Source organism: Trachypithecus francoisi, unplaced genomic scaffold, assembly GCF_009764315.1.
Source record: "Trachypithecus francoisi isolate TF-2019V2 unplaced genomic scaffold, Tfra_2.0 Lachesis_group15, whole genome shotgun sequence".
Lineage (NCBI taxonomy): Eukaryota > Metazoa > Chordata > Mammalia > Primates > Cercopithecidae > Trachypithecus > Trachypithecus francoisi.
In genome coordinates, this window is record NW_022681460.1 from 90,216,306 (window position 1) to 90,234,775 (window position 18,470).

The 18,470-nt window shown below is 35.8% G+C and overlaps 1 protein-coding gene across 6 annotated transcripts in view; it reads right to left on the reverse strand.

The window, feature by feature from the left end:
• The window catches only part of DOP1A (DOP1 leucine zipper like protein A), a 103,409-nt gene that overhangs the window by 13,044 nt on the left and 71,895 nt on the right, over positions 1 to 18,470 (reverse strand). For all 6 annotated transcript variants that reach the window (XM_033235553.1, XM_033235554.1, XM_033235552.1 and 3 more), the window contains 13 exons: positions 16,035 to 18,024; positions 15,096 to 15,207; positions 14,805 to 14,987; positions 13,175 to 13,300; positions 9,694 to 9,828; positions 8,068 to 8,123; positions 6,532 to 6,636; positions 3,739 to 3,805; positions 3,372 to 3,516; positions 3,059 to 3,138; positions 1,845 to 1,954; positions 1,422 to 1,571; positions 1,218 to 1,279 (listed from right to left, as the gene is read on the reverse strand). In XM_033235553.1, the coding sequence (XP_033091444.1) occupies positions 1,218 to 1,279; positions 1,422 to 1,571; positions 1,845 to 1,954; positions 3,059 to 3,138; positions 3,372 to 3,516; positions 3,739 to 3,805; positions 6,532 to 6,636; positions 8,068 to 8,123; positions 9,694 to 9,828; positions 13,175 to 13,300; positions 14,805 to 14,987; positions 15,096 to 15,207; positions 16,035 to 18,024 (3,321 nt within the window). The remainder of the gene's footprint in view (positions 1 to 1,217; positions 1,280 to 1,421; positions 1,572 to 1,844; positions 1,955 to 3,058; positions 3,139 to 3,371; positions 3,517 to 3,738; positions 3,806 to 6,531; positions 6,637 to 8,067; positions 8,124 to 9,693; positions 9,829 to 13,174; positions 13,301 to 14,804; positions 14,988 to 15,095; positions 15,208 to 16,034; positions 18,025 to 18,470) is intronic.

The window sequence follows — 18,470 nt, forward strand, 5'->3', positions numbered from 1 at the left end:
TCTTCGTGATGGCATCTTGCTCTGTCACCCAGGCTGAAATGCAGTGGGCACAATCATGGCTCACTGCAGCCTCAACCATCTGGGCTCATGCAATCCTCCTGCCTCCTGAGTAGCTGAGACTACAGGTACATACCACATGTGGCCAATTAAAAATTTTTTTTTGTAGAGCTGGGGTCTCGCTATTTTGTCCAGGTTGGTCTCAAACTCCTGGCCTCAAACAATTCTACTGCCTTGGCCTGTCAAAGTGCTAGGATTACAGGTGTGAGCCACTGCGCCCAGCCAACCTTTGTAATTTTTGTTCCCTATTCCTGGAATATTTTGACCCTAGGCCTTCTCATAGTTGGCTTCTTTAGTTTCACCTTGTATATGAGCTGTTTAGCTGTTATTTAAAATCCATCACACACTGCCCTATTTTATTTCCTTCACAACTTTTAAAATTTGATTAAGGTTAGTGCAATGAGTGGCCCACTGTTGTCTTTTAATAAACATTTGTTGAATGGATAAATCTGAACCTTAAAACAACCCTATGAAGATAAAACGGATATTCTGCCCTTTTTCCAAATGAGAAAACTGTAGTTTTGGCTAAAGAATTTGTTAAAAAATACTACAGAATCATACAATGTCACTGCTATTTAAGTTTGATAACTTTCAAACGTTTTTTAAAACTTTTTTTCAGATGAAATTCGAAATGGAATCCTAAACTATAAAACCAATCAAGATAAGAGTAGAAAGAGGGGGTGGGGGGTGATTCTGCCCTTCTTGGCACCCCTCTTTCTTCCTTCAGATGAAATAAACAGAGCCCCAGATATTTAAAGTGACTTGTCTGATAGGCTGGATTCAACTGCCTGCCTTTTTCACTTCACCATCTGTCAGTTTCTCATTCACTGAATAATTATTTATTGAGTGCTATTATGTACTGGGTATAATGCTGTGTGATGAGGAAATAATTAGACATGGCCCCTTCCTTCCACTAGTAGCTGCAAAAGGACAAATAGTTTTACTTATTATTTATCACTTAAGTTGTCCTCTGTAAATGTTAAGATTATATTCCCATAGCATATAGAAAGTAGTGTGCTTTCTCTAGAGCATATATCCCCACCGACACTTGACAAAGAGCTCATTCAGTAGTCTCCTAGTCTCCAGAAAAGAGTAAAAGTAAACAGTAAGAAGGAATCATGTACAGGAAAGAACTTGGATTGCCATCCTATAATACTCACTCATCAAATCTCTAAATGTTGTTTTATCATGTGTCATCAGATTGTCCATAATTGCTCTCCAACTGAAAGAGATAAGGATTACATGTAATTAAGATTATGTTGTTACTGTTAAAGAACAGTATTCTAACTTTCCAGGGGAGTAACTGATTTCAACAGACTGTGAGGTGCATTATCACACTGAATACAAACAAGAGGACAACTTACTGATTAACACAAGAGGCATCCATCTGAAAGAAACTGGGATCCATAAAGAGGTCAAAAGCTTCTTTTTTCCAAGCTCTCCTTGTGTACTGATACCCACTAAGACTGCTGAGTAGCTGGACACAAGCTCGATAACTAGGGGCATTATGTGCACTACAAGGAAGAAAAACCACCTTAACCTATATGTCCTAACTTTAATCATCCTATCAAGTTATACATAAATGTTCCCATTTACCTAAGACAGTGACATGAAGATATGAAATAAAAAGCACCATAAGAAAAATATTATATGCATTTTTTAAAATAATTATAATTCAAGGTAAAACTGTCATTTTGTAATAATTCTAGAAATGGCAATAAGGGAACAGAACTTGTTTCTAACAGGAGATGAATTAATTAAAAAAACTATTTAAATAATAATAGTACCTGTGATTTCTGAGGTAGGGCACAACATAATGCATAATATTTACAAGTAAAGGAATCACCCGCTCCTTTTCATCACTATAGAAAACCATATCCAAAAGATGAGCCAAAACCTATAAAAACAAAAAATGAAGAGTAATGTATGAGGTGAAACTGACTTTATCCCAAGGTACTGATTTTCAGTTTGTTAGAAAACCTAGACTACTAAAAATTAGAAAAATCTAAAATTAAATCTTCCTGAATCATTTTTATGTTAATAAGTTTTTCCACCATCTGGTTTTTTGTACATTGTTACTATAGGATACAAATATGGGCAAATCTTGCCATTTCCAACTGAGATAGGGAAGTACAAAAAGGAAAAGAGTTCAAGAACCTTCTGTGACAGTAAACAGTGAATTTAGTACTAGAAACTATAGTATTCTTTTATCCCTAACTCAGCTAAAATGTAGTTTAGAAAAAAAAACCAAACAATTTAACTGGACTGTTCAAATTCCAATATTGTCAATTAACAGCTATTTGGCCTTAGTCCTATTGTTCGGATCTTGTAAAGGTCACTGTCCACATCTGCAAAGAGGAAAGAAAATGACATGTGTATAATAGGATATAAAAAGCCTGTCAGACAATGTACATAGAAATCTTTGGTAAATTGTAAAATACATTCTAGTGGCAGGCTTTAGATCACCTTCACTTCTCCCCATGCTGGGTGCAGTGGCTCATGCCTGTAACCTCAGCACTTTGGGAAGCCAAGGTGGGCAGATTACCTGAGGTCAGGAGTTCGAGACCAGCCTGGCCAACTTGGTGAAACCCTCTCTCTCCTAAAAATACAAAAATTAGCTGGGTGTGGTGGTGTACACCCGTAGTCTCAGCTACTCAGGAGGCTGAGGGAGGAGAATATCTTGAGCCCGGGAGGTGGAGGTTGCAGTGAGCCGAGATCACACCACTTGACTCCAGCCTGGGCAACAAGAGAGAAACTTTGTCAAAAAAAAAAAAAAAAGGACATGGAGAAGGGGAGCAATATATCTAAATTTATCACTAATGTTTGGCAAACTAAATAATCCAAATGCATACAAGGCCAAAACTTTGTTAATTCTATATAGTGATTTCTAGAAGCACAAAATAGTTTCTCAAATTATAAATTTCTCTATAAAAATTACTTGATAATTTTTAATAATGAAATAGTCTACTTGAGAGTTCATGTGAAAAAGCTTAATATTTACCTCAGAGAGTAATGTCAATGCATGGACACTATATACAGAAGGAGTTATGTTTGCTGTTTCCATTGCAGGTGATAACATATCTATAAATAAGAGAAAATTAAATATATAGCTAGTTCCCACTGAAAACAAATTTTATATGTGTATACGTGTGTGTATATACACGTATATATGTACTATATATATAATTCCCACTGAAAAAAAGTTACTTGTTATACATGAGAAAAGGGATACATTTGTGGTACTTATAGTGCTAGGCAAAATGATTTCTTAGTAAATATATGCCTGCTTACAGATGATAAACCTAAATGAATACCTTCAACATCAGATTCCAAATTGGTTCCATCTACCATTATTTTGGGAGAAGGCTTAACTTCAAGATTTCGTCGCAGCCACGTTGTTTGTTCCAGAGAAGAACCAGCAATTACACCAATTGCATCCACTATTTTGTGAGTTACATCCTAAAAAAAATAAGAACTACATATGTACACACATGCACACTAGTTATGAACTTCTGTAGTGTATATTTCTGATCATAGATATTTTACAGTAGACATTACTGATTCCCATAGAATGTTCAGAGTTGAAAGAAACTTCAGTTTATCTTATTTGACTCTCTCGTTTTCAAATTGAGTGCACTGAGAAACACTTTTGACAACAGCTCTTAACTCAGACTGCCTTACCTGAAGGTCTCTTTGGTCTTTTTTATTTTCCAAACTAGGGTTTTTCATAATAAACTCATTCAGAACCCTAAAAGGGACAAAGAGAAAACAGAAACGGGAAGTATCGGTCTAAAAGAAACTAATGCGATCTAATTTCTCACTATGAGTTAAGTGGCTTAATGCTCTTGATTTCCATTTTAAATATTTAATATATGTACATATCCTATGACTCAACTGAAATTCATAAACATATTCATTAAAAGACACTGTATGAGGATGCTCAAAGCAGTATTACTTGTAAGAGCCCCAAAGTGGAAGGAACCCAAATGTCCAGCAAGGGCAGAAAAGATAAATTGTGGAATGTGGCCAGGCATGGTGGTGCATGCCTGTAGTTCCAGCTACTTGGTAGGCTAAGGCAGGATAATTGCTTGAGGCCAAGGCGGCAGTGTGCTATGATCATGCTGTGAATAACCACTGCACTCTGGCCTGGGAAACCTGGCAAGATCCCATATCAAAGAAAAAACAAATTGCAGAATGTTCAAACACTAAACAACAATGAAAATAAATTATAGCTATTATAATTACATGAATGAATCTCATAAACATATGTTGAACAAAAGAAGCCAGACACAAAATATTTATATATACTTATAGTTCAAAAATAAGGCAAAATCCATCTTTGGTGTTAGAATAGTGGTTACATTTGGGGAAAGAAAAGAATAGTAACTGGGAGAGGTGCGGAGGGACACATAGTGCTTTGTTTCTTAATTTGGGTTTGTAATGATATAGTGGTATGCTTACTTTTTACAAACTTTGCATTTGTAGAGTTGTGTACTAATTATTTGTATATTTTTCTATATGTGTTTTATATATAAACAGAAAAGTTTAAAAAATCCTAAATTGTAACCTAGAAATGATTTCTTACCATAACACATTAAAAATAGTCCATGAAGAAAAAAATTTCCATTTTCATTATTTGCTAAGAGTCTACTCAATATTCACTGACATGATTTTTTAAAAGATAAAAATATATGCACAATTACTTCCAAACTAATATGTAAAATGAAACTAAAGAGCAACCTTCATCAACTTCTATTTTTTAATTAGGTAATTTTAGAGGATCAGTACAATGGTTGGCAAAAAGGTAAACTGACAAATTTTAAAAGGAAATTGAGTTTCTAGTATAACTGAAAATGTTCAACTTTCAACTTTTAGTTTTAACATTCAGAATATGCACATGTTGAAAAAGAAGAGGATCCTTCATTCTGAAAGGAAGAAAAGGCATGTGAGGAAACAGTAAAATATTGGAGGGGAACAGCTACAGATCATAACAAATGAACTTAATTTTTTGATAAAATTAGCCAGCAGGGTTATTTGGTGATGATTCCAACAACTGTACATACATTCCCTCTCTGAACCTTATGACAACTCCCGTGTAGCTGGGACTACAGGCACGTGTGACCATGTCTGGCTAATTTTTAAATTTTTTGTAGAAACAGGGTCTCCCTATGTTGCCTAGGATGGTCTCGAACTCCTGGGCTCAAGCAATCCTCTTGCTTCAGCATCCCAAAGTGCTGGAATTGCAGGCATGAGCCACTGCACGTGGTTTCTTTCTTTCTTTTCATGATCAAATATCCTCAAAGAAGAATCAACACTTACTTTCCCACACTAAGCATTTGCTGTTAACACATCTGTGCTTCTACCTCTCCAAACCCTCTCTCCTAAATCATCAGATAATCAGGATGCCTGTCCAGATTGTCAACAAACTTAGCCTTTTATTATTCCTCACCTTCCTTAACCTCTCTGAAGGTGTTAACCATGCCCTCTTAACCTCCCTTTGGTTCTGGAACAATTAAATGCCTGGTTTGATACTTCTCTATCTCCTTTGCTGGCCTCTTCTCCTTCTTCATCCTGTTCTTTCAATCCCATCAATAGTTGAAACCATCCCCACATTTCCCACTTGAAACAGAATTCCTAGTCTAGCCTCTTTCCCCTCTGATCTAGCCTACTACTAACATGCCAGTCGTGTCTCTCCTCAAAAACCTGCAACCTCTCTCCCACTCCCTTTCAAGACCAAATTCTTTAAGATAAAATTCAAGATCCTGCCCCACCTAGCTCCCATCTCCCTTTTCACCCAGCCTTAGTCTCCACTATACCACTGCCTGTGCCCTGCTCTATTATCAAACCAGACAATGTACTTTACCCCAGAATACCCTTCCCCTTCCTGTTTCACAAAGGCTTTCTGTGCCCACCACCTCTATTCACTTATCAGATATTTACTGGGGACGTATTAGGAATCAAGAATAATGGCAAGCAAAAAACCGATATTGTCTATGACATCCCAGTACTTGTAGTCATGGGTGACTAACATTTATCAAATAATCATATAAATCATTAAGATAAAGCAGGAAACTCCAAGACACAGAGAGAAAAATTTTCCCAGCCTGTTTAGGTTTGGGACCCAGCTCAAGTGTCTCTCCTCTGTGAAGTTCCCCTTCAGCCATGCTACATCACCCCCTCCCCTTTCCATCCCATACTCTCCACCACCACAGAACAGCTACTATTGTTAACAGTTTTATGTTAGTGTAGTTACATTTTGTATATGTATAAACATACTGTTTCCTCCTCTCACCCTGCCTCCCACTTTTTTTTTTTCTTAAACAGGCCTTATACATCTAGTTTTGCATCTCAAGAACACTATGAGAAGGTAGAGAGATCACTGTCACCTAAAACATCTGTTATTAATTCTTGGCAACTAGGACAATTAACATTATCCTTTTATTTGAAATAATATATTTAAGTGAAATTGCTTACCCAAGTATAAGAAACTGCCCTGGAGCTGGAAGACTCAGTTGTATAGAGTCTTTCAGAAGTATCAACAGTGACGCCCAGCTATCCACTAAATTGGGCACTGGAATTCTGCAAGATAATACAGTTTACACAAAAGCCACAATAAACTATGGTTTTCTAATAGTTTGTGGAACATTCTCTAAATTTTTATAGACAATGATAGAACAAAATTCCTAAAAAACTTCATTTTTACTAATGTTAATTAGTAAACCAACACAGGTAAAATATCAACGCAATTTCTTCTTCTTTTTTTTTTAAATAGAGATGGAATTTCACCATGTTGCCCAGGCTGGTCTCAAACTCCTGGGATCAAGCTTTAGTGTTGGGATTATAGGCGGGAGCCACTGCATCTGGCCCCAGTGCAATTTTTCCTTTTTTTTTTTTGAGACGGAGTCTCGCTCTGTTACCCAGGCTGGAGTGCAGTGGCGTGATCTCAGCTCACTGCAGCCTTCACCTTCCCAGTTCAAGCAATTCGCTCCTGCCTCAGCCTCCTGAGTAGCTGGGACTACAGGCGTGCACCGCCACACCCAGCTAATTTTTGTATTTTTAGTAGAGACGGGGTTTCACCATGTTGGCCAGTATGGTCTTGATCTCCAGACTTTGTGATCTGTCCGCCTCGGCCACCCAAAGTGCTGGGATTACAGGCGAGAGCCCACATGCCTAGCCTGCAGTTTCTTAATCTAGACATTTTTCTGTTGAAATCCCATTTATCACATGGGATCTCAAAAGTAAAATACGACTGCAGTAATTCTCAGTTTAACTACTGATATTACAGTCACCCACTCCCTAGCCTGGTCTCTTCATTTCCCTCTTAGTTCTTTTTCCTTTACCTTTTAAGTCTCTACCTCATGTTATGGAAGGCTGTCAACTGAATATTAGTCTTTAACCTATAAAACTAATGAAGACTATCTTTGTTTCAGTCTGACCTTAACCCTAACACTTCTCTGTATGTAAGTTCAGATTTTAGGTAGTCCTTGCTCTAGGTCACAACCAGTTTAAATACACTCAAAAGCCTGACCTTATAATGCTAGTCACAGAATACAAATGGAGGCCGAGTTTGGTGAATAAAACGGAATTATAAAGGAGGATGAAGAGTCAGGTTCTTGAGTAAGAAGTTATAAAACTCAAATCATAACTTCTGTTCACAGGTCAGTTAAACGCAAAATGGAATATGATAGTAAGAAGATATTTCATGTAATCATTCCTAACATTAAAAAAGCAGAATGAATTACTGTATGTTCACCTATACCAAAATAATGGATTCAGTTGCAATATGCATAGCTTCGAGAGTAGGTTCAGCTTTTCATTTATGTTTAAATGATTTTATCACAATTCAGTGTTTTACTATCTAGGAATCGTCAATATCCTTAGGTCTTTAGGTTTGTAGGATATACATGGCTGGGTCATTAAGATACTCATTGCTTGTATTAATATATCCATAAGTAATGTTTCTCTGTTTCTAGCAACATAGTAAGGAGAGATCAATATCAGTAATCTTACCTTTGAATATAAGCATAGAAAAACTGAAGCATGCAGACTTCCAAAGAAAGATGTTTCTACAAATAAAAGAAATCAATTTTATAGTGAAGAATGCTGCCTTTTTTCATTGTTGCAACTACTTTGTGTCTTACTGCCAATTTTTAATTTAAAAAATTAAAAAAACAAAATCATAAATTTTTCATTAATGAGCCATGCAGCTCTCTTCCACTTAGTAGGAAAAATTCAGAACACAAGAACTATTTTAAAAGTTGAAAATAGATGGAAGGAATGGAAAGACTGTCAATTTTTCCTTCCATATATCAGAAGTTGACAGTCCACCACTCACTTTTAAATGATTCATTTACTCTATTAGTATCAACACTATTTTAGGTAGCTTATGCTTGGTGCTATTAGAATTGAGATTTTAAATGAAATGCGTATTTAAGTCTTATTACACATATCTGTTCAATTAGTGTAGTTCAAATTTGTGATCAATTCCTAAGAGCTTTAAACATAGCCACTAAATTAGTGTTGAGTGTAATATATAATAAAAATAAAACACCTGTCCTTGGAAATTAATAAGAGGCCAAAGAATGATACTGATGACCACTGACGTTTATCAATTTGTGCTTTTTCAGTCCCAACTATTTCCTTGAAGGTTTCCCGTTTTACCACACAAAGAAAAATCAAGTGTCTAATAGATTCAGAACTTAATAAGGGGACACAGGATGGTGGGGCAGGATGGTGGATTGGCTCTAATTTGTTTTCATATCCCTCATGTGTAGCTCAATGTCTGGCACAAATAGGTACTCTAAATACAAACTAAAAATCCTATGACAAATGCCCCAGTTTTTATTAAAAGCTTACGAAGGACAATGACTATTCACACACATCTTACTCCCTTTGGAAACTAAAGATAAAAGGAAAACATAATTCAACATTTTCAGATATATGTCATAATTCTTTAAAGGATATGATTAGGTCTATTTTGGCTTGGCTCAAAGTCTAATGTTTGTAGCTGGTAAATACTTTCTGAGAAAATATGACCTCTTGGTATTGCTTGAACAAAGAGCAGAAAAAGTAGAAAAGTCCGTAACATTCCTAATTTGTAGACTTTTATTTTTGCCTAGAGACAAAGCAACGTGTGTGCAGAGACTGTGTCATTCATAGTGTAGCCCTTGCATAGCACAGTATTACACATGGTCAAGAAATGACATTGACTAGAACTAAGGTTAAAGCAAAATTTGGGGAGTTCACAGAGCTCAGAGATTCATTCAGAAAAGAAAGCAATAGGGAAGCTGTGAAAAATGGCAACAACTGAGAGGAGCAAATCTTGAGCTCTGGCTTATGTTCTTTAAGTGACCAGAAAAATCTCCCCTGAGAATTTAGTCACATGGTCCCTGACTGCCTTTGAGGTACATATGAAGATATGAGCAGTTAACTGCTCTTCACTGGCTACTGAATAATCAGAATAGCAAGTCACTACAAATATTGATAATTGTTTTGATTGAAGCAGTGTGAGGGCCACATGCAGTCATCTCTGCAATCTGTACTGTATTGAAAGGACATTATTGTACAAAAAAAATCTTACCAGCATAATTTCTGAAACAGAATTATAAACACATGTGAAGAAGAGTTTTTTCTTACCTTGTCCTTGGCTATGGCTGGTGGCTGCTTTAAAACTTCTTTTACAGTCTGGATAACAGTTTCTGCTCTCATGACACTGATTGAACGAACCAATTCCACTAATAAAAGCTGTTCTTCACTGGCTGCAGGAATGACCTAGGTAATAAATCATTGTATTTATGTATGTATGTGTGTATATAAGTCTTTTAGGGGAAGTTACAGAATTAAGAGAGTATTTTATGACCTCTTCTTTTTTTATATTTTTAAAATAGAGATGAGGTCTTGCTATTTTGCTCAGCCTTGTCTCAAACTCCTGTGCTCAAAGTGATCCTGGTGCCTTGGCCCCCCATAAGTGCTAGGATTACAGACATGAGCCACTGCACACAGCCCTGGCCTCTATTTAATATAAAGACCTCTTCAAGTCCCTAAACTACTTTAGGCAAATTTTACTTTTATTTTATATATGTGTGTGTATATATATATTTATATATATATATATATTTTGAGATGGGATTTTGCTGACTCCAAGGCTGGAGTGCAGTGGCTCAATTACAGTTTACTGCAGCCTCAACCTCATAAGTTTAAGCGATCCTCTTGCTTCAGCCTCCTGAGTAGCTGAGACCACAGGCATGCCACTATGCCCAGATAATTTTTTAATTTTTTGTGGAGACAGAGTCTCCCTATGTTGCCCAGGCTCAAAATTTATTTATTTTTAATCAATACATGTTCATCACCTCAAAAAATAAAACAGAACAATAAGCTTTATAAAAAAAGATAGTATTGTCCTGTATCTCTTCCCATGCCCCAAAGCAACCATGCTCAACTCCTTAAGTTCTTTTCCATTTTGTCTAAATAACATACAGTACTATTTTTCCTATTTCCTGATTTTCTTTTACATATTATCTATTCATTACTTATTTTGGAAGACAAAGATGTAGCTCTCTTACACTTTTCTACCTATCCTCCCAACACTGTTGTATCGTATTTTTATTTAAATCCCTATCTAATGTTCACATGATTATTTGTGGTTGCACTGTGTATTGTACTAGCATTGCATTTGTTTTATGGTACAACTTTTTGTTTTTCCTGGAGCCAATTGCTTTTTTTGTTTGCTTCATTTTCTCTGCACCTATTAAAAATTCATCCCTAAATACTTCAACTGTAAATCTCTAATTACATATTCAGATACTTCAGGTAATTAATTTGTATCTTTTCCTCCCTCTCTTTTTTCCTTGAGACATTTCTGTTAGATGTCTTTTTATTCTACCCTGGGTCCATACTCTCTAGGTTTGCTACACAGTGTCATCTTGATCTCTCTCCTGTTACCATTATCCCAGAGATTCCCCTTGCTCTCTCTTTTGTGTTGGAACCCCCGTTTCTTGGATCTCCTGTCTTCTTTATTCTTGGTTTATTCCTCCTCTGGTGGACTTACATCTTCCAGTAGCCGAGAAAAAGTGAACTGATAGCAATTTTCCTTGCTGTTGTTGTTGTTGTTGAGACATTGCATAGCTGAAAATGTTCTGAGTGACAGTTTGGCTGGAGATAGAATTATGCATTGAAACTACCTTCCCATCAAAATTCCCAGTGTTGCTGTTAACAAATCTCATCTTTATTCTTTTGAATGTGACCAGTATTCTTTCTTCAGAAGATTTTAGGATCTCTTCTTTATCTCCAGTGTTCTGAAATTACATGCTAATCTTTGTGCAGATCTCTTTTCACAGTGCTACGCACAATCTGGAAACACATTTATTTCATTCCCGAGGAATTTTATTGTATTACTTCTTTGTGTTTTTCTCCTGTTGTTTTTAAATTCTGCAGAAAGATACTGGGTCTCTAGTATCACTTCTCTAATATTCTTATCTCTTTTCTCCTGTTTTCCATTTCTTTAAATTTGTATTCCATTTCTGGTATTTATCCACTTTCTGTTCCAACCCTCCTAAAAATATTGCTTTGTTTCTGCTGTAGAATTTTTAATATCCATGAAAAATTTTTAATTTTTGGAATGGTCTTTCCTATACTCTCCCTTTCTACCTCATGGTCTCACCCACTGAAGGACATTATTATTATTTACATTTTCTTCTGTTATCTGCATTGTTTGACTTTTAAAAATCTAGTTGTTTCAGTCTGTCTATCAGAATTAGAGACTTTATGTGACTGGTAATCCTTGGCTCTCTATTTAAATATAAGGAATAATAATATAGCTAATATTTACACAGTGATTATTAAGTGCTAGGCATTGCTCTATGTGAATTACATATTATCAGCTATAATATACCTGATAATCCTCCTGCCTCAGCCTCCTGAGTAGCTAGGTCTATAGGCACATGCCACCACACTTCACTATTTTTATATTTTGCAGAGACAGGGTCTCATGAGGTCTTGAATTCTTGGCCTCAAGCAATCCTCCCACCTTGGTCTCCCAAAGTGCTAGGATTGTAGCTATGAGCCACTGTGCCTGGCTTCAACATGCCATGTTAAATCAAATGTTCTTTACTGCTTTTAAGTAGTACAGGATTTAAATTTTCAATGTGAGTGCTATTTCCTACTGAATCTTCACATGCAAAATAATGTAATATGGTGTGAATGTCTGATTACTTTAAAAATGTAAAATCAGCACAAAAATAAATCAGGAATTGTTAGGTGAAAAAAATCGTATTTTTTATATAAATGTAAGTTACATTATAGCCTTACTATTCTAATGTATCATGATTTATTTTCAATATAGAGCATTTCTCTTGAGTTTTCAACAGTAAAGTGAGACCTCATCTCTATGAAAAGTAGAAAAAAAAGAAACAATTTGTAAATTATATTTAGAAACAAGAACTCTTTGAACTATCATATCATAATAAACTATAGTCAAGATGAAAACTTTTCTCCATATCCTTGCTTTGGACCCTAAATGACTAGCACTTAAAAAATATACTGTACCATATTACCATTTCTATTTAGTTTTAATATCATACTAATTTCCTTTCATTTCCACATAATACCTTTTATATTTGACCTCAAATTTTATTTTTATCTTTATTTATTTATTTTTTGAGACAGTGTCTCACTCTGTTGCCCAGGCTGGAGTGCAGTGGCGTGATCTCGGCTCACCACAACTTCCGCCTTCCGGGTTTAAGCGATTCTCCTGCCTCAGCCTCCCAAGTAGCTGGGTCTACAGGCGTGTGCCACCATGCCCAGCTAATTTTTGTATTTTTAGTAGAGATGGGGTTTCACTGTGTTGGCCAGGCTGGCCTGGATCTCCTGACCTCATGATCTGCCTGCCTCGGCCTCCCAAAGTGCTGGGATTACAGGTGTGAGCCACTGCGCCTAGCCTTGACCTCAAATTTTAATCAATACTTAAAGAAATTAAGGCAACAATTTATCTAAACCTGTCAACAAACTTTTGCTTTACACTCCAATCTACCCTGGCCCCACTGCAATATATGGAGAAGTGAAAATTAGCATGTACTCACCAAATGCAGAAACAAAAAGTGCCAAATGTCTAAATACATACCTTGGTCCTGGTGGTTGTTTTATTCTGTCTTCTTTCATTCCACACAAATGCAATGGCAGCCATAAAGTGAACACCATGATTCATTGAAATGGGGCCCAACAATTCAAGAATCTGTTGTCTCAAGTTCTAAAACAATTTGAAGCAAATGAAAGTGAATTTTAAAAAAAATGAAAACATTTACAACTAGACTGCATTTTTGGTTTCTTTGAAATAATATAGTACTTAGAGGTTTACTATATAAATAACATTAGAGGAAACTTTAATAACATTAAGGGCTAAAACATGACTATAATTCTAAAAGAAAAACAAATCCTATAAAATGATGGCTACCAATCAGCCAAATACAAATTGATTCACTGTGAAAAGATACTAGAAAAACACAACACATATAAAATTCGACTTAGCAGGTTTGACATAGAGTCCTTTAAAAAAAAGGTGAGGGATTCTATAATTATAAAACACCTTCTATTTAAGTAAAACAAAACATAAAAAGTATAGCTTAATCCAAGCATCAAAACTTAGATCAAATGTTCTGATGGTTCCCACCCTTACCCTTCTCCCAATTCCCTATGTGTTCCCTTGGATCCCAGATCCAGGTGGTCTGGTCTAGGAATAAAATTAGGTTATTGAAGGATGTCAATCTGACAACTTGACATGGCACAGCATTTGGAAAATATCAAGCAAGGAAGAAAAAAAATTTAAACATCAATAATCCCATCATCCTGAGATAATTACTGATAAAATGCAAACTTTATTCCTTTTTCTACAGATAACATTTTTTACATAACTGAAAATACGGTATTTGTTCAATTATGTAATATCCCTGTTTCACTGAGCTTTTGAGCCCTTCTCCATCCAATAAGAATTCTTCAAAACCATGAATATTAGTGGCTATGTAATGAAACACTGAAAGGATAATTTAAACATTCCCTAATTCATTGTTTAGGATCTCTCTTTTTTCTGCCAGTAAATAATACTATAATGAACACTTTGTATATACATCTTTGTATAATTTCAATTACCTTAGAATTCACTCCTAAAGTAGATTACTAGGTCAAAGACTATGAAATCTTTAAAGCTGTCTGTACATATTGCTAAATTGTTTTCTAGGAGGGCTTTGCATATTAAAATGTCAATTTAAAATGCCCTAAAAAAAAAGGAACAAAGTTATAACATGTGTGAATGAACCTTAAAAATATGTCACGTGAAAGAAGCCAGACATAAAAGACCAAATAATATGAACTTTTTCAGAAAAAGCAAATCAATATATGGAGAGAATAGATTAGTGGTTGACTGGGATTAGGGATGGGAACAGGAAGTGAGTGCAAATGGCCACGAAGAATCTTTGTGGTAAACGACATAATCAAAAATTGGACTGGTAAAGGACATATTCAAAAATGTACAAAGTTGTGAAATTTGTAAATTTACTAAAAAAATTACTGAATTGTATACTTAAAAATGGGCAAATTCTGTGACATGTCAGCCATAGCCCAGGAAAACTGTTAAAAATTATTTGATAATTATGCAGGGTCTTGTAAATACTACACAAATTATTCACATATTCTGAATATAATCTTTGGGAAGGTCCTCAGACTCCTGAGCTCTACAGATTAAATATGAATTGTCTAACCTTTGTAGCTCCAAGATTAATAGTGGTAACAGATGCGGATGCGGCAATAGTCATCTTTTCTGAAGAATCGGCTTGATGCAGTATGCTCCAAAGCAGTGTCACAGAGGACATGATCATATGAAGGATTGAGAGGATTCCACTGCGTGCTTCAAACAAGTGTTTCTGGTCTACATTGACCAAAAGCTATTAACAGTTGAGGGAAAAAACCACATTACTTACTGAGATTTACAAATGGAAATATATTAGACCTCATAGTCTTTCAAAAGAAGTCGAATATTTATGCAGTCTTACTTGGTGATACTGTGTAGTTGGATCCAACAAACAGTAATGGATAATGGCTGTAATCCCTTCCAAAAGAGTAAGAATCATATCTGGTGGAATAACTGATGCCATCCACAGAGGCCTGAAATAAAATGCATTCATTTAAACACAAGTTTTATGATAGTATAGTTCATATTTTATCACTAGTAAATACAATGTGTCAGGTACACAGAAAATGTGCAATAAATACTAGATTAATAAATGGCTAAAAGAATAAATCAGGGTCTTTTATTTCCTAATCTATAAAATAAGTGAGTTGGACTAAATATACTAGAGTTCCTCTTGGCTAAAGAATCCTATACAAAATAAACACATTATGGCCAGTGAATCTCTAGCCACTGAGGAATGGCAGGCATATTAACATTAAATAACAAAGGCAGTTTTCTTATTATTTTACATGTAGAAACTAAGGTTATTCTGAAGAAAAAAAAGATAAGTCTACTGGAACTAATTTTTCAGACTTCTTTTTGAGCATAGGGACTCAGATTGAATTTGCCACTAAACCATGAAAATCCAAAACAAAAAATAAAATTGGATGGAAAAGATTTGTAAATTTAAATTATTTTCAGTCTAAAACTGATTTGCACTTAGATAAAACAGACAAAACCCGGGAAACCCTTTCCTAAGCTTCCTATTAGTTTTGCCAGCTCAGGCAAGAAGAACATTGAAATTAATTTCAGTCCTTGGGAAAAAATAAGTCTGTTTAAATATTCCTTCCTTTTTCCATTCTAGATTCTTTTATTGATACTCTTCCTCGAGCCAGATTGTTTTTGTGGAAAATAATATACTATTTGTAACCTACCAAAACCCACTAATTTATTTACTCAAGTTGTGACCAACTTTCCAGACATTAAGCAGTCATTTATTTGAAAAATTTCAGTACCAATAAAGTTAAAAGTCACCTCTTACCTACTGTCAGATAATCCTGTTTCGTATTTGTACTGCTGAATTAGATTATCTAGATTTCTGCACAGTTGTAGTGTCACAGAAACAACCACTCTCTGTAGAACTTTTCCCATGTAAGGCAGAGTAGATGTGATTAAACCGATCCATTGTGGGTGCATCTTACATGCACAGTGCTGATGCAAAGCTCGTATCACTGCACAGAGGAACATGCCTTGACACGTGATTGGCTGAGCATGCAAATACTGAAGAGAAGTCATGGGTTGATGCGGACTGATGTGTTCCAAGTCAGATACACCAAAATCAAAACCTGTTTCATTCTCTTCAGGAATAGTCATTACTCTGTGTTCTAGAACAATCAGCCTCTGAAGCACCTTAAGAAGTTGTGACTGCAATGTGCTGCCATTGTCAAATTCATCCTCTGAGAAATTAATAAGGCTGTCCTCTGAGAAACCTTCTTCCACAGCAACCATGTTCTTACCTGCCATTTTCTCACTATGCCATTTCTGAGCACTAAAGATAGATGACAGCAAACAATGAAGAATCACTTTCTGAACTTTGCACTTAGATAACATATCAGAAATAAAACTAGGGAAACCCTTTGCTGAGCTTTCTATTACTTTTGCCAGCTCAGTGAAGAGTAGTGTCAGAATTTCTATGCTCATCATCTGCATGTTTCGATTGCCTATTAAATCTTGTGCAGTAACCTTGACATGAGTTGGGTAATGGCTACGCATGTAATATAGGCAGAGAGAAATAAGAATTTCTATGTACATAGAACTCCGGAAGTTATGATTTGAGTCCACTGGAATGTGACTATAAAAATCTTTGCCCATAACAGAAATCCGGTGTCTGGCCAATAGATTCTGAAGGAGAGACAACTGAGGAGTATATGCATTATTTACACTAGTAGTTGAAATGGCATTTACAAAAGCTATAGGGTTAGTTTTCAAGATGGCTTTGATAGCAGAGAAAGCATATAAAGTCCTGGATGAATCATACAACTGGAGATACAGGAGCACATGTTGATAGAGAGGATGAATGTTGAAACTGGGAGATTTCCGAGATCCTGGAGAACCCATGTCACTCTCAATTTCAGAAATGTCTCCCTCTCCACAGCTATACCAGTTCTCTAAATCCAGACCATCACTAAAGAATACACTGGTTTGTTTGAGTTTTTCATTGGAAGATTTTTTCTTGTCATCATCCTTTTTTCTGGCAAGTTTTACTTTAGGTTTTGCTCCTGGTTGTTTACCCGACTCCTTAACTATTGTTTCCTTCTCCGAAACTTTTTCTGATAATTTTTCTTTGAAGCTGAATTGAATACTACTGTGACTCCTTTGTCTAGATTTGGTTTCTATGGAAGCAAAAGAACAGTCATGAAGAGTGTGTGTGGTTCCTGAAATACAAGGTGAGGAGCTATTCCTGGATATTCCATTTGCCACACACTCATGGCCTCTCTCTGCAGACACAGACAGAAACTGAGAACTTTCATTACTCAGCAAAACATTCTGACTCTGTTGAATAGAGTCATCTTCAATTTTAATTGTCTCTTCATCTGGATCTGTATCACTGCACTTTGGGGGCATAGCTTCAATTTCTAATTGAGATGTAACCGATGCAGATTCCACTTCGAGGCCACTTACAACTTTACATATCAGGTCAAACACTACCTGCTGAACATCATCATCTGGGGAGCTTTCCTTTGGCATTTGAGAATCCTCTTGGGCATTCACGGTTTCAGGATCAACTTCATAACTCAAGTTGTCCCCTGCAGAGGACTGTGAACATCCCGAGTCAGAACTCTGAAGTATTTCTATCTGTTGGTCTGGAAGATCAAAATCAGACACAACCATTGGAATTGTCTCACTGCTGGTACTTAGGAGGGAAAGTCTGTCACTTAATGGATTCACAGTGAGACTAAAGTTCTCTATTTCATCCATGGTAAGTGGCTTTTCACCATTTCCTTTTGATGTGATGAGTTGTACTTGGCTCACTGATATATGAGAAAAACAGTAAAAGAAGAAAAATACAAAATGCATTAAAATAATTGAAATGTAGACTGATCAAAATTTTTAATCATTAGTGTCATCATCTACTTATATTTTCCTACTAAAATTACATTTTATTTTATTGCAGGTGAAAACTTTGTTTTATTTTTCCTCCCTAATACCTCACTTTAGTTATGCTGTTTCTAAACTCTCTAAAGAGTTTAAAATTAGCAGCAAACCACAAATATATAATTAATTTCTGTATTTCTTAGGTGGCATACATTAATGATGGTCTTCTTTTAGAAAAGGTGGAAGGCTTAGTGACATACAAAATAGTACATACCAAATGCTAGCAAATTTAGGGAAAGAATCATGATACCATTGATGAGATCTGGCACTGATCTCAGAGAGGAGGTGAGAATTCAGCAGAGTTAGATTAACAGAAAGACAT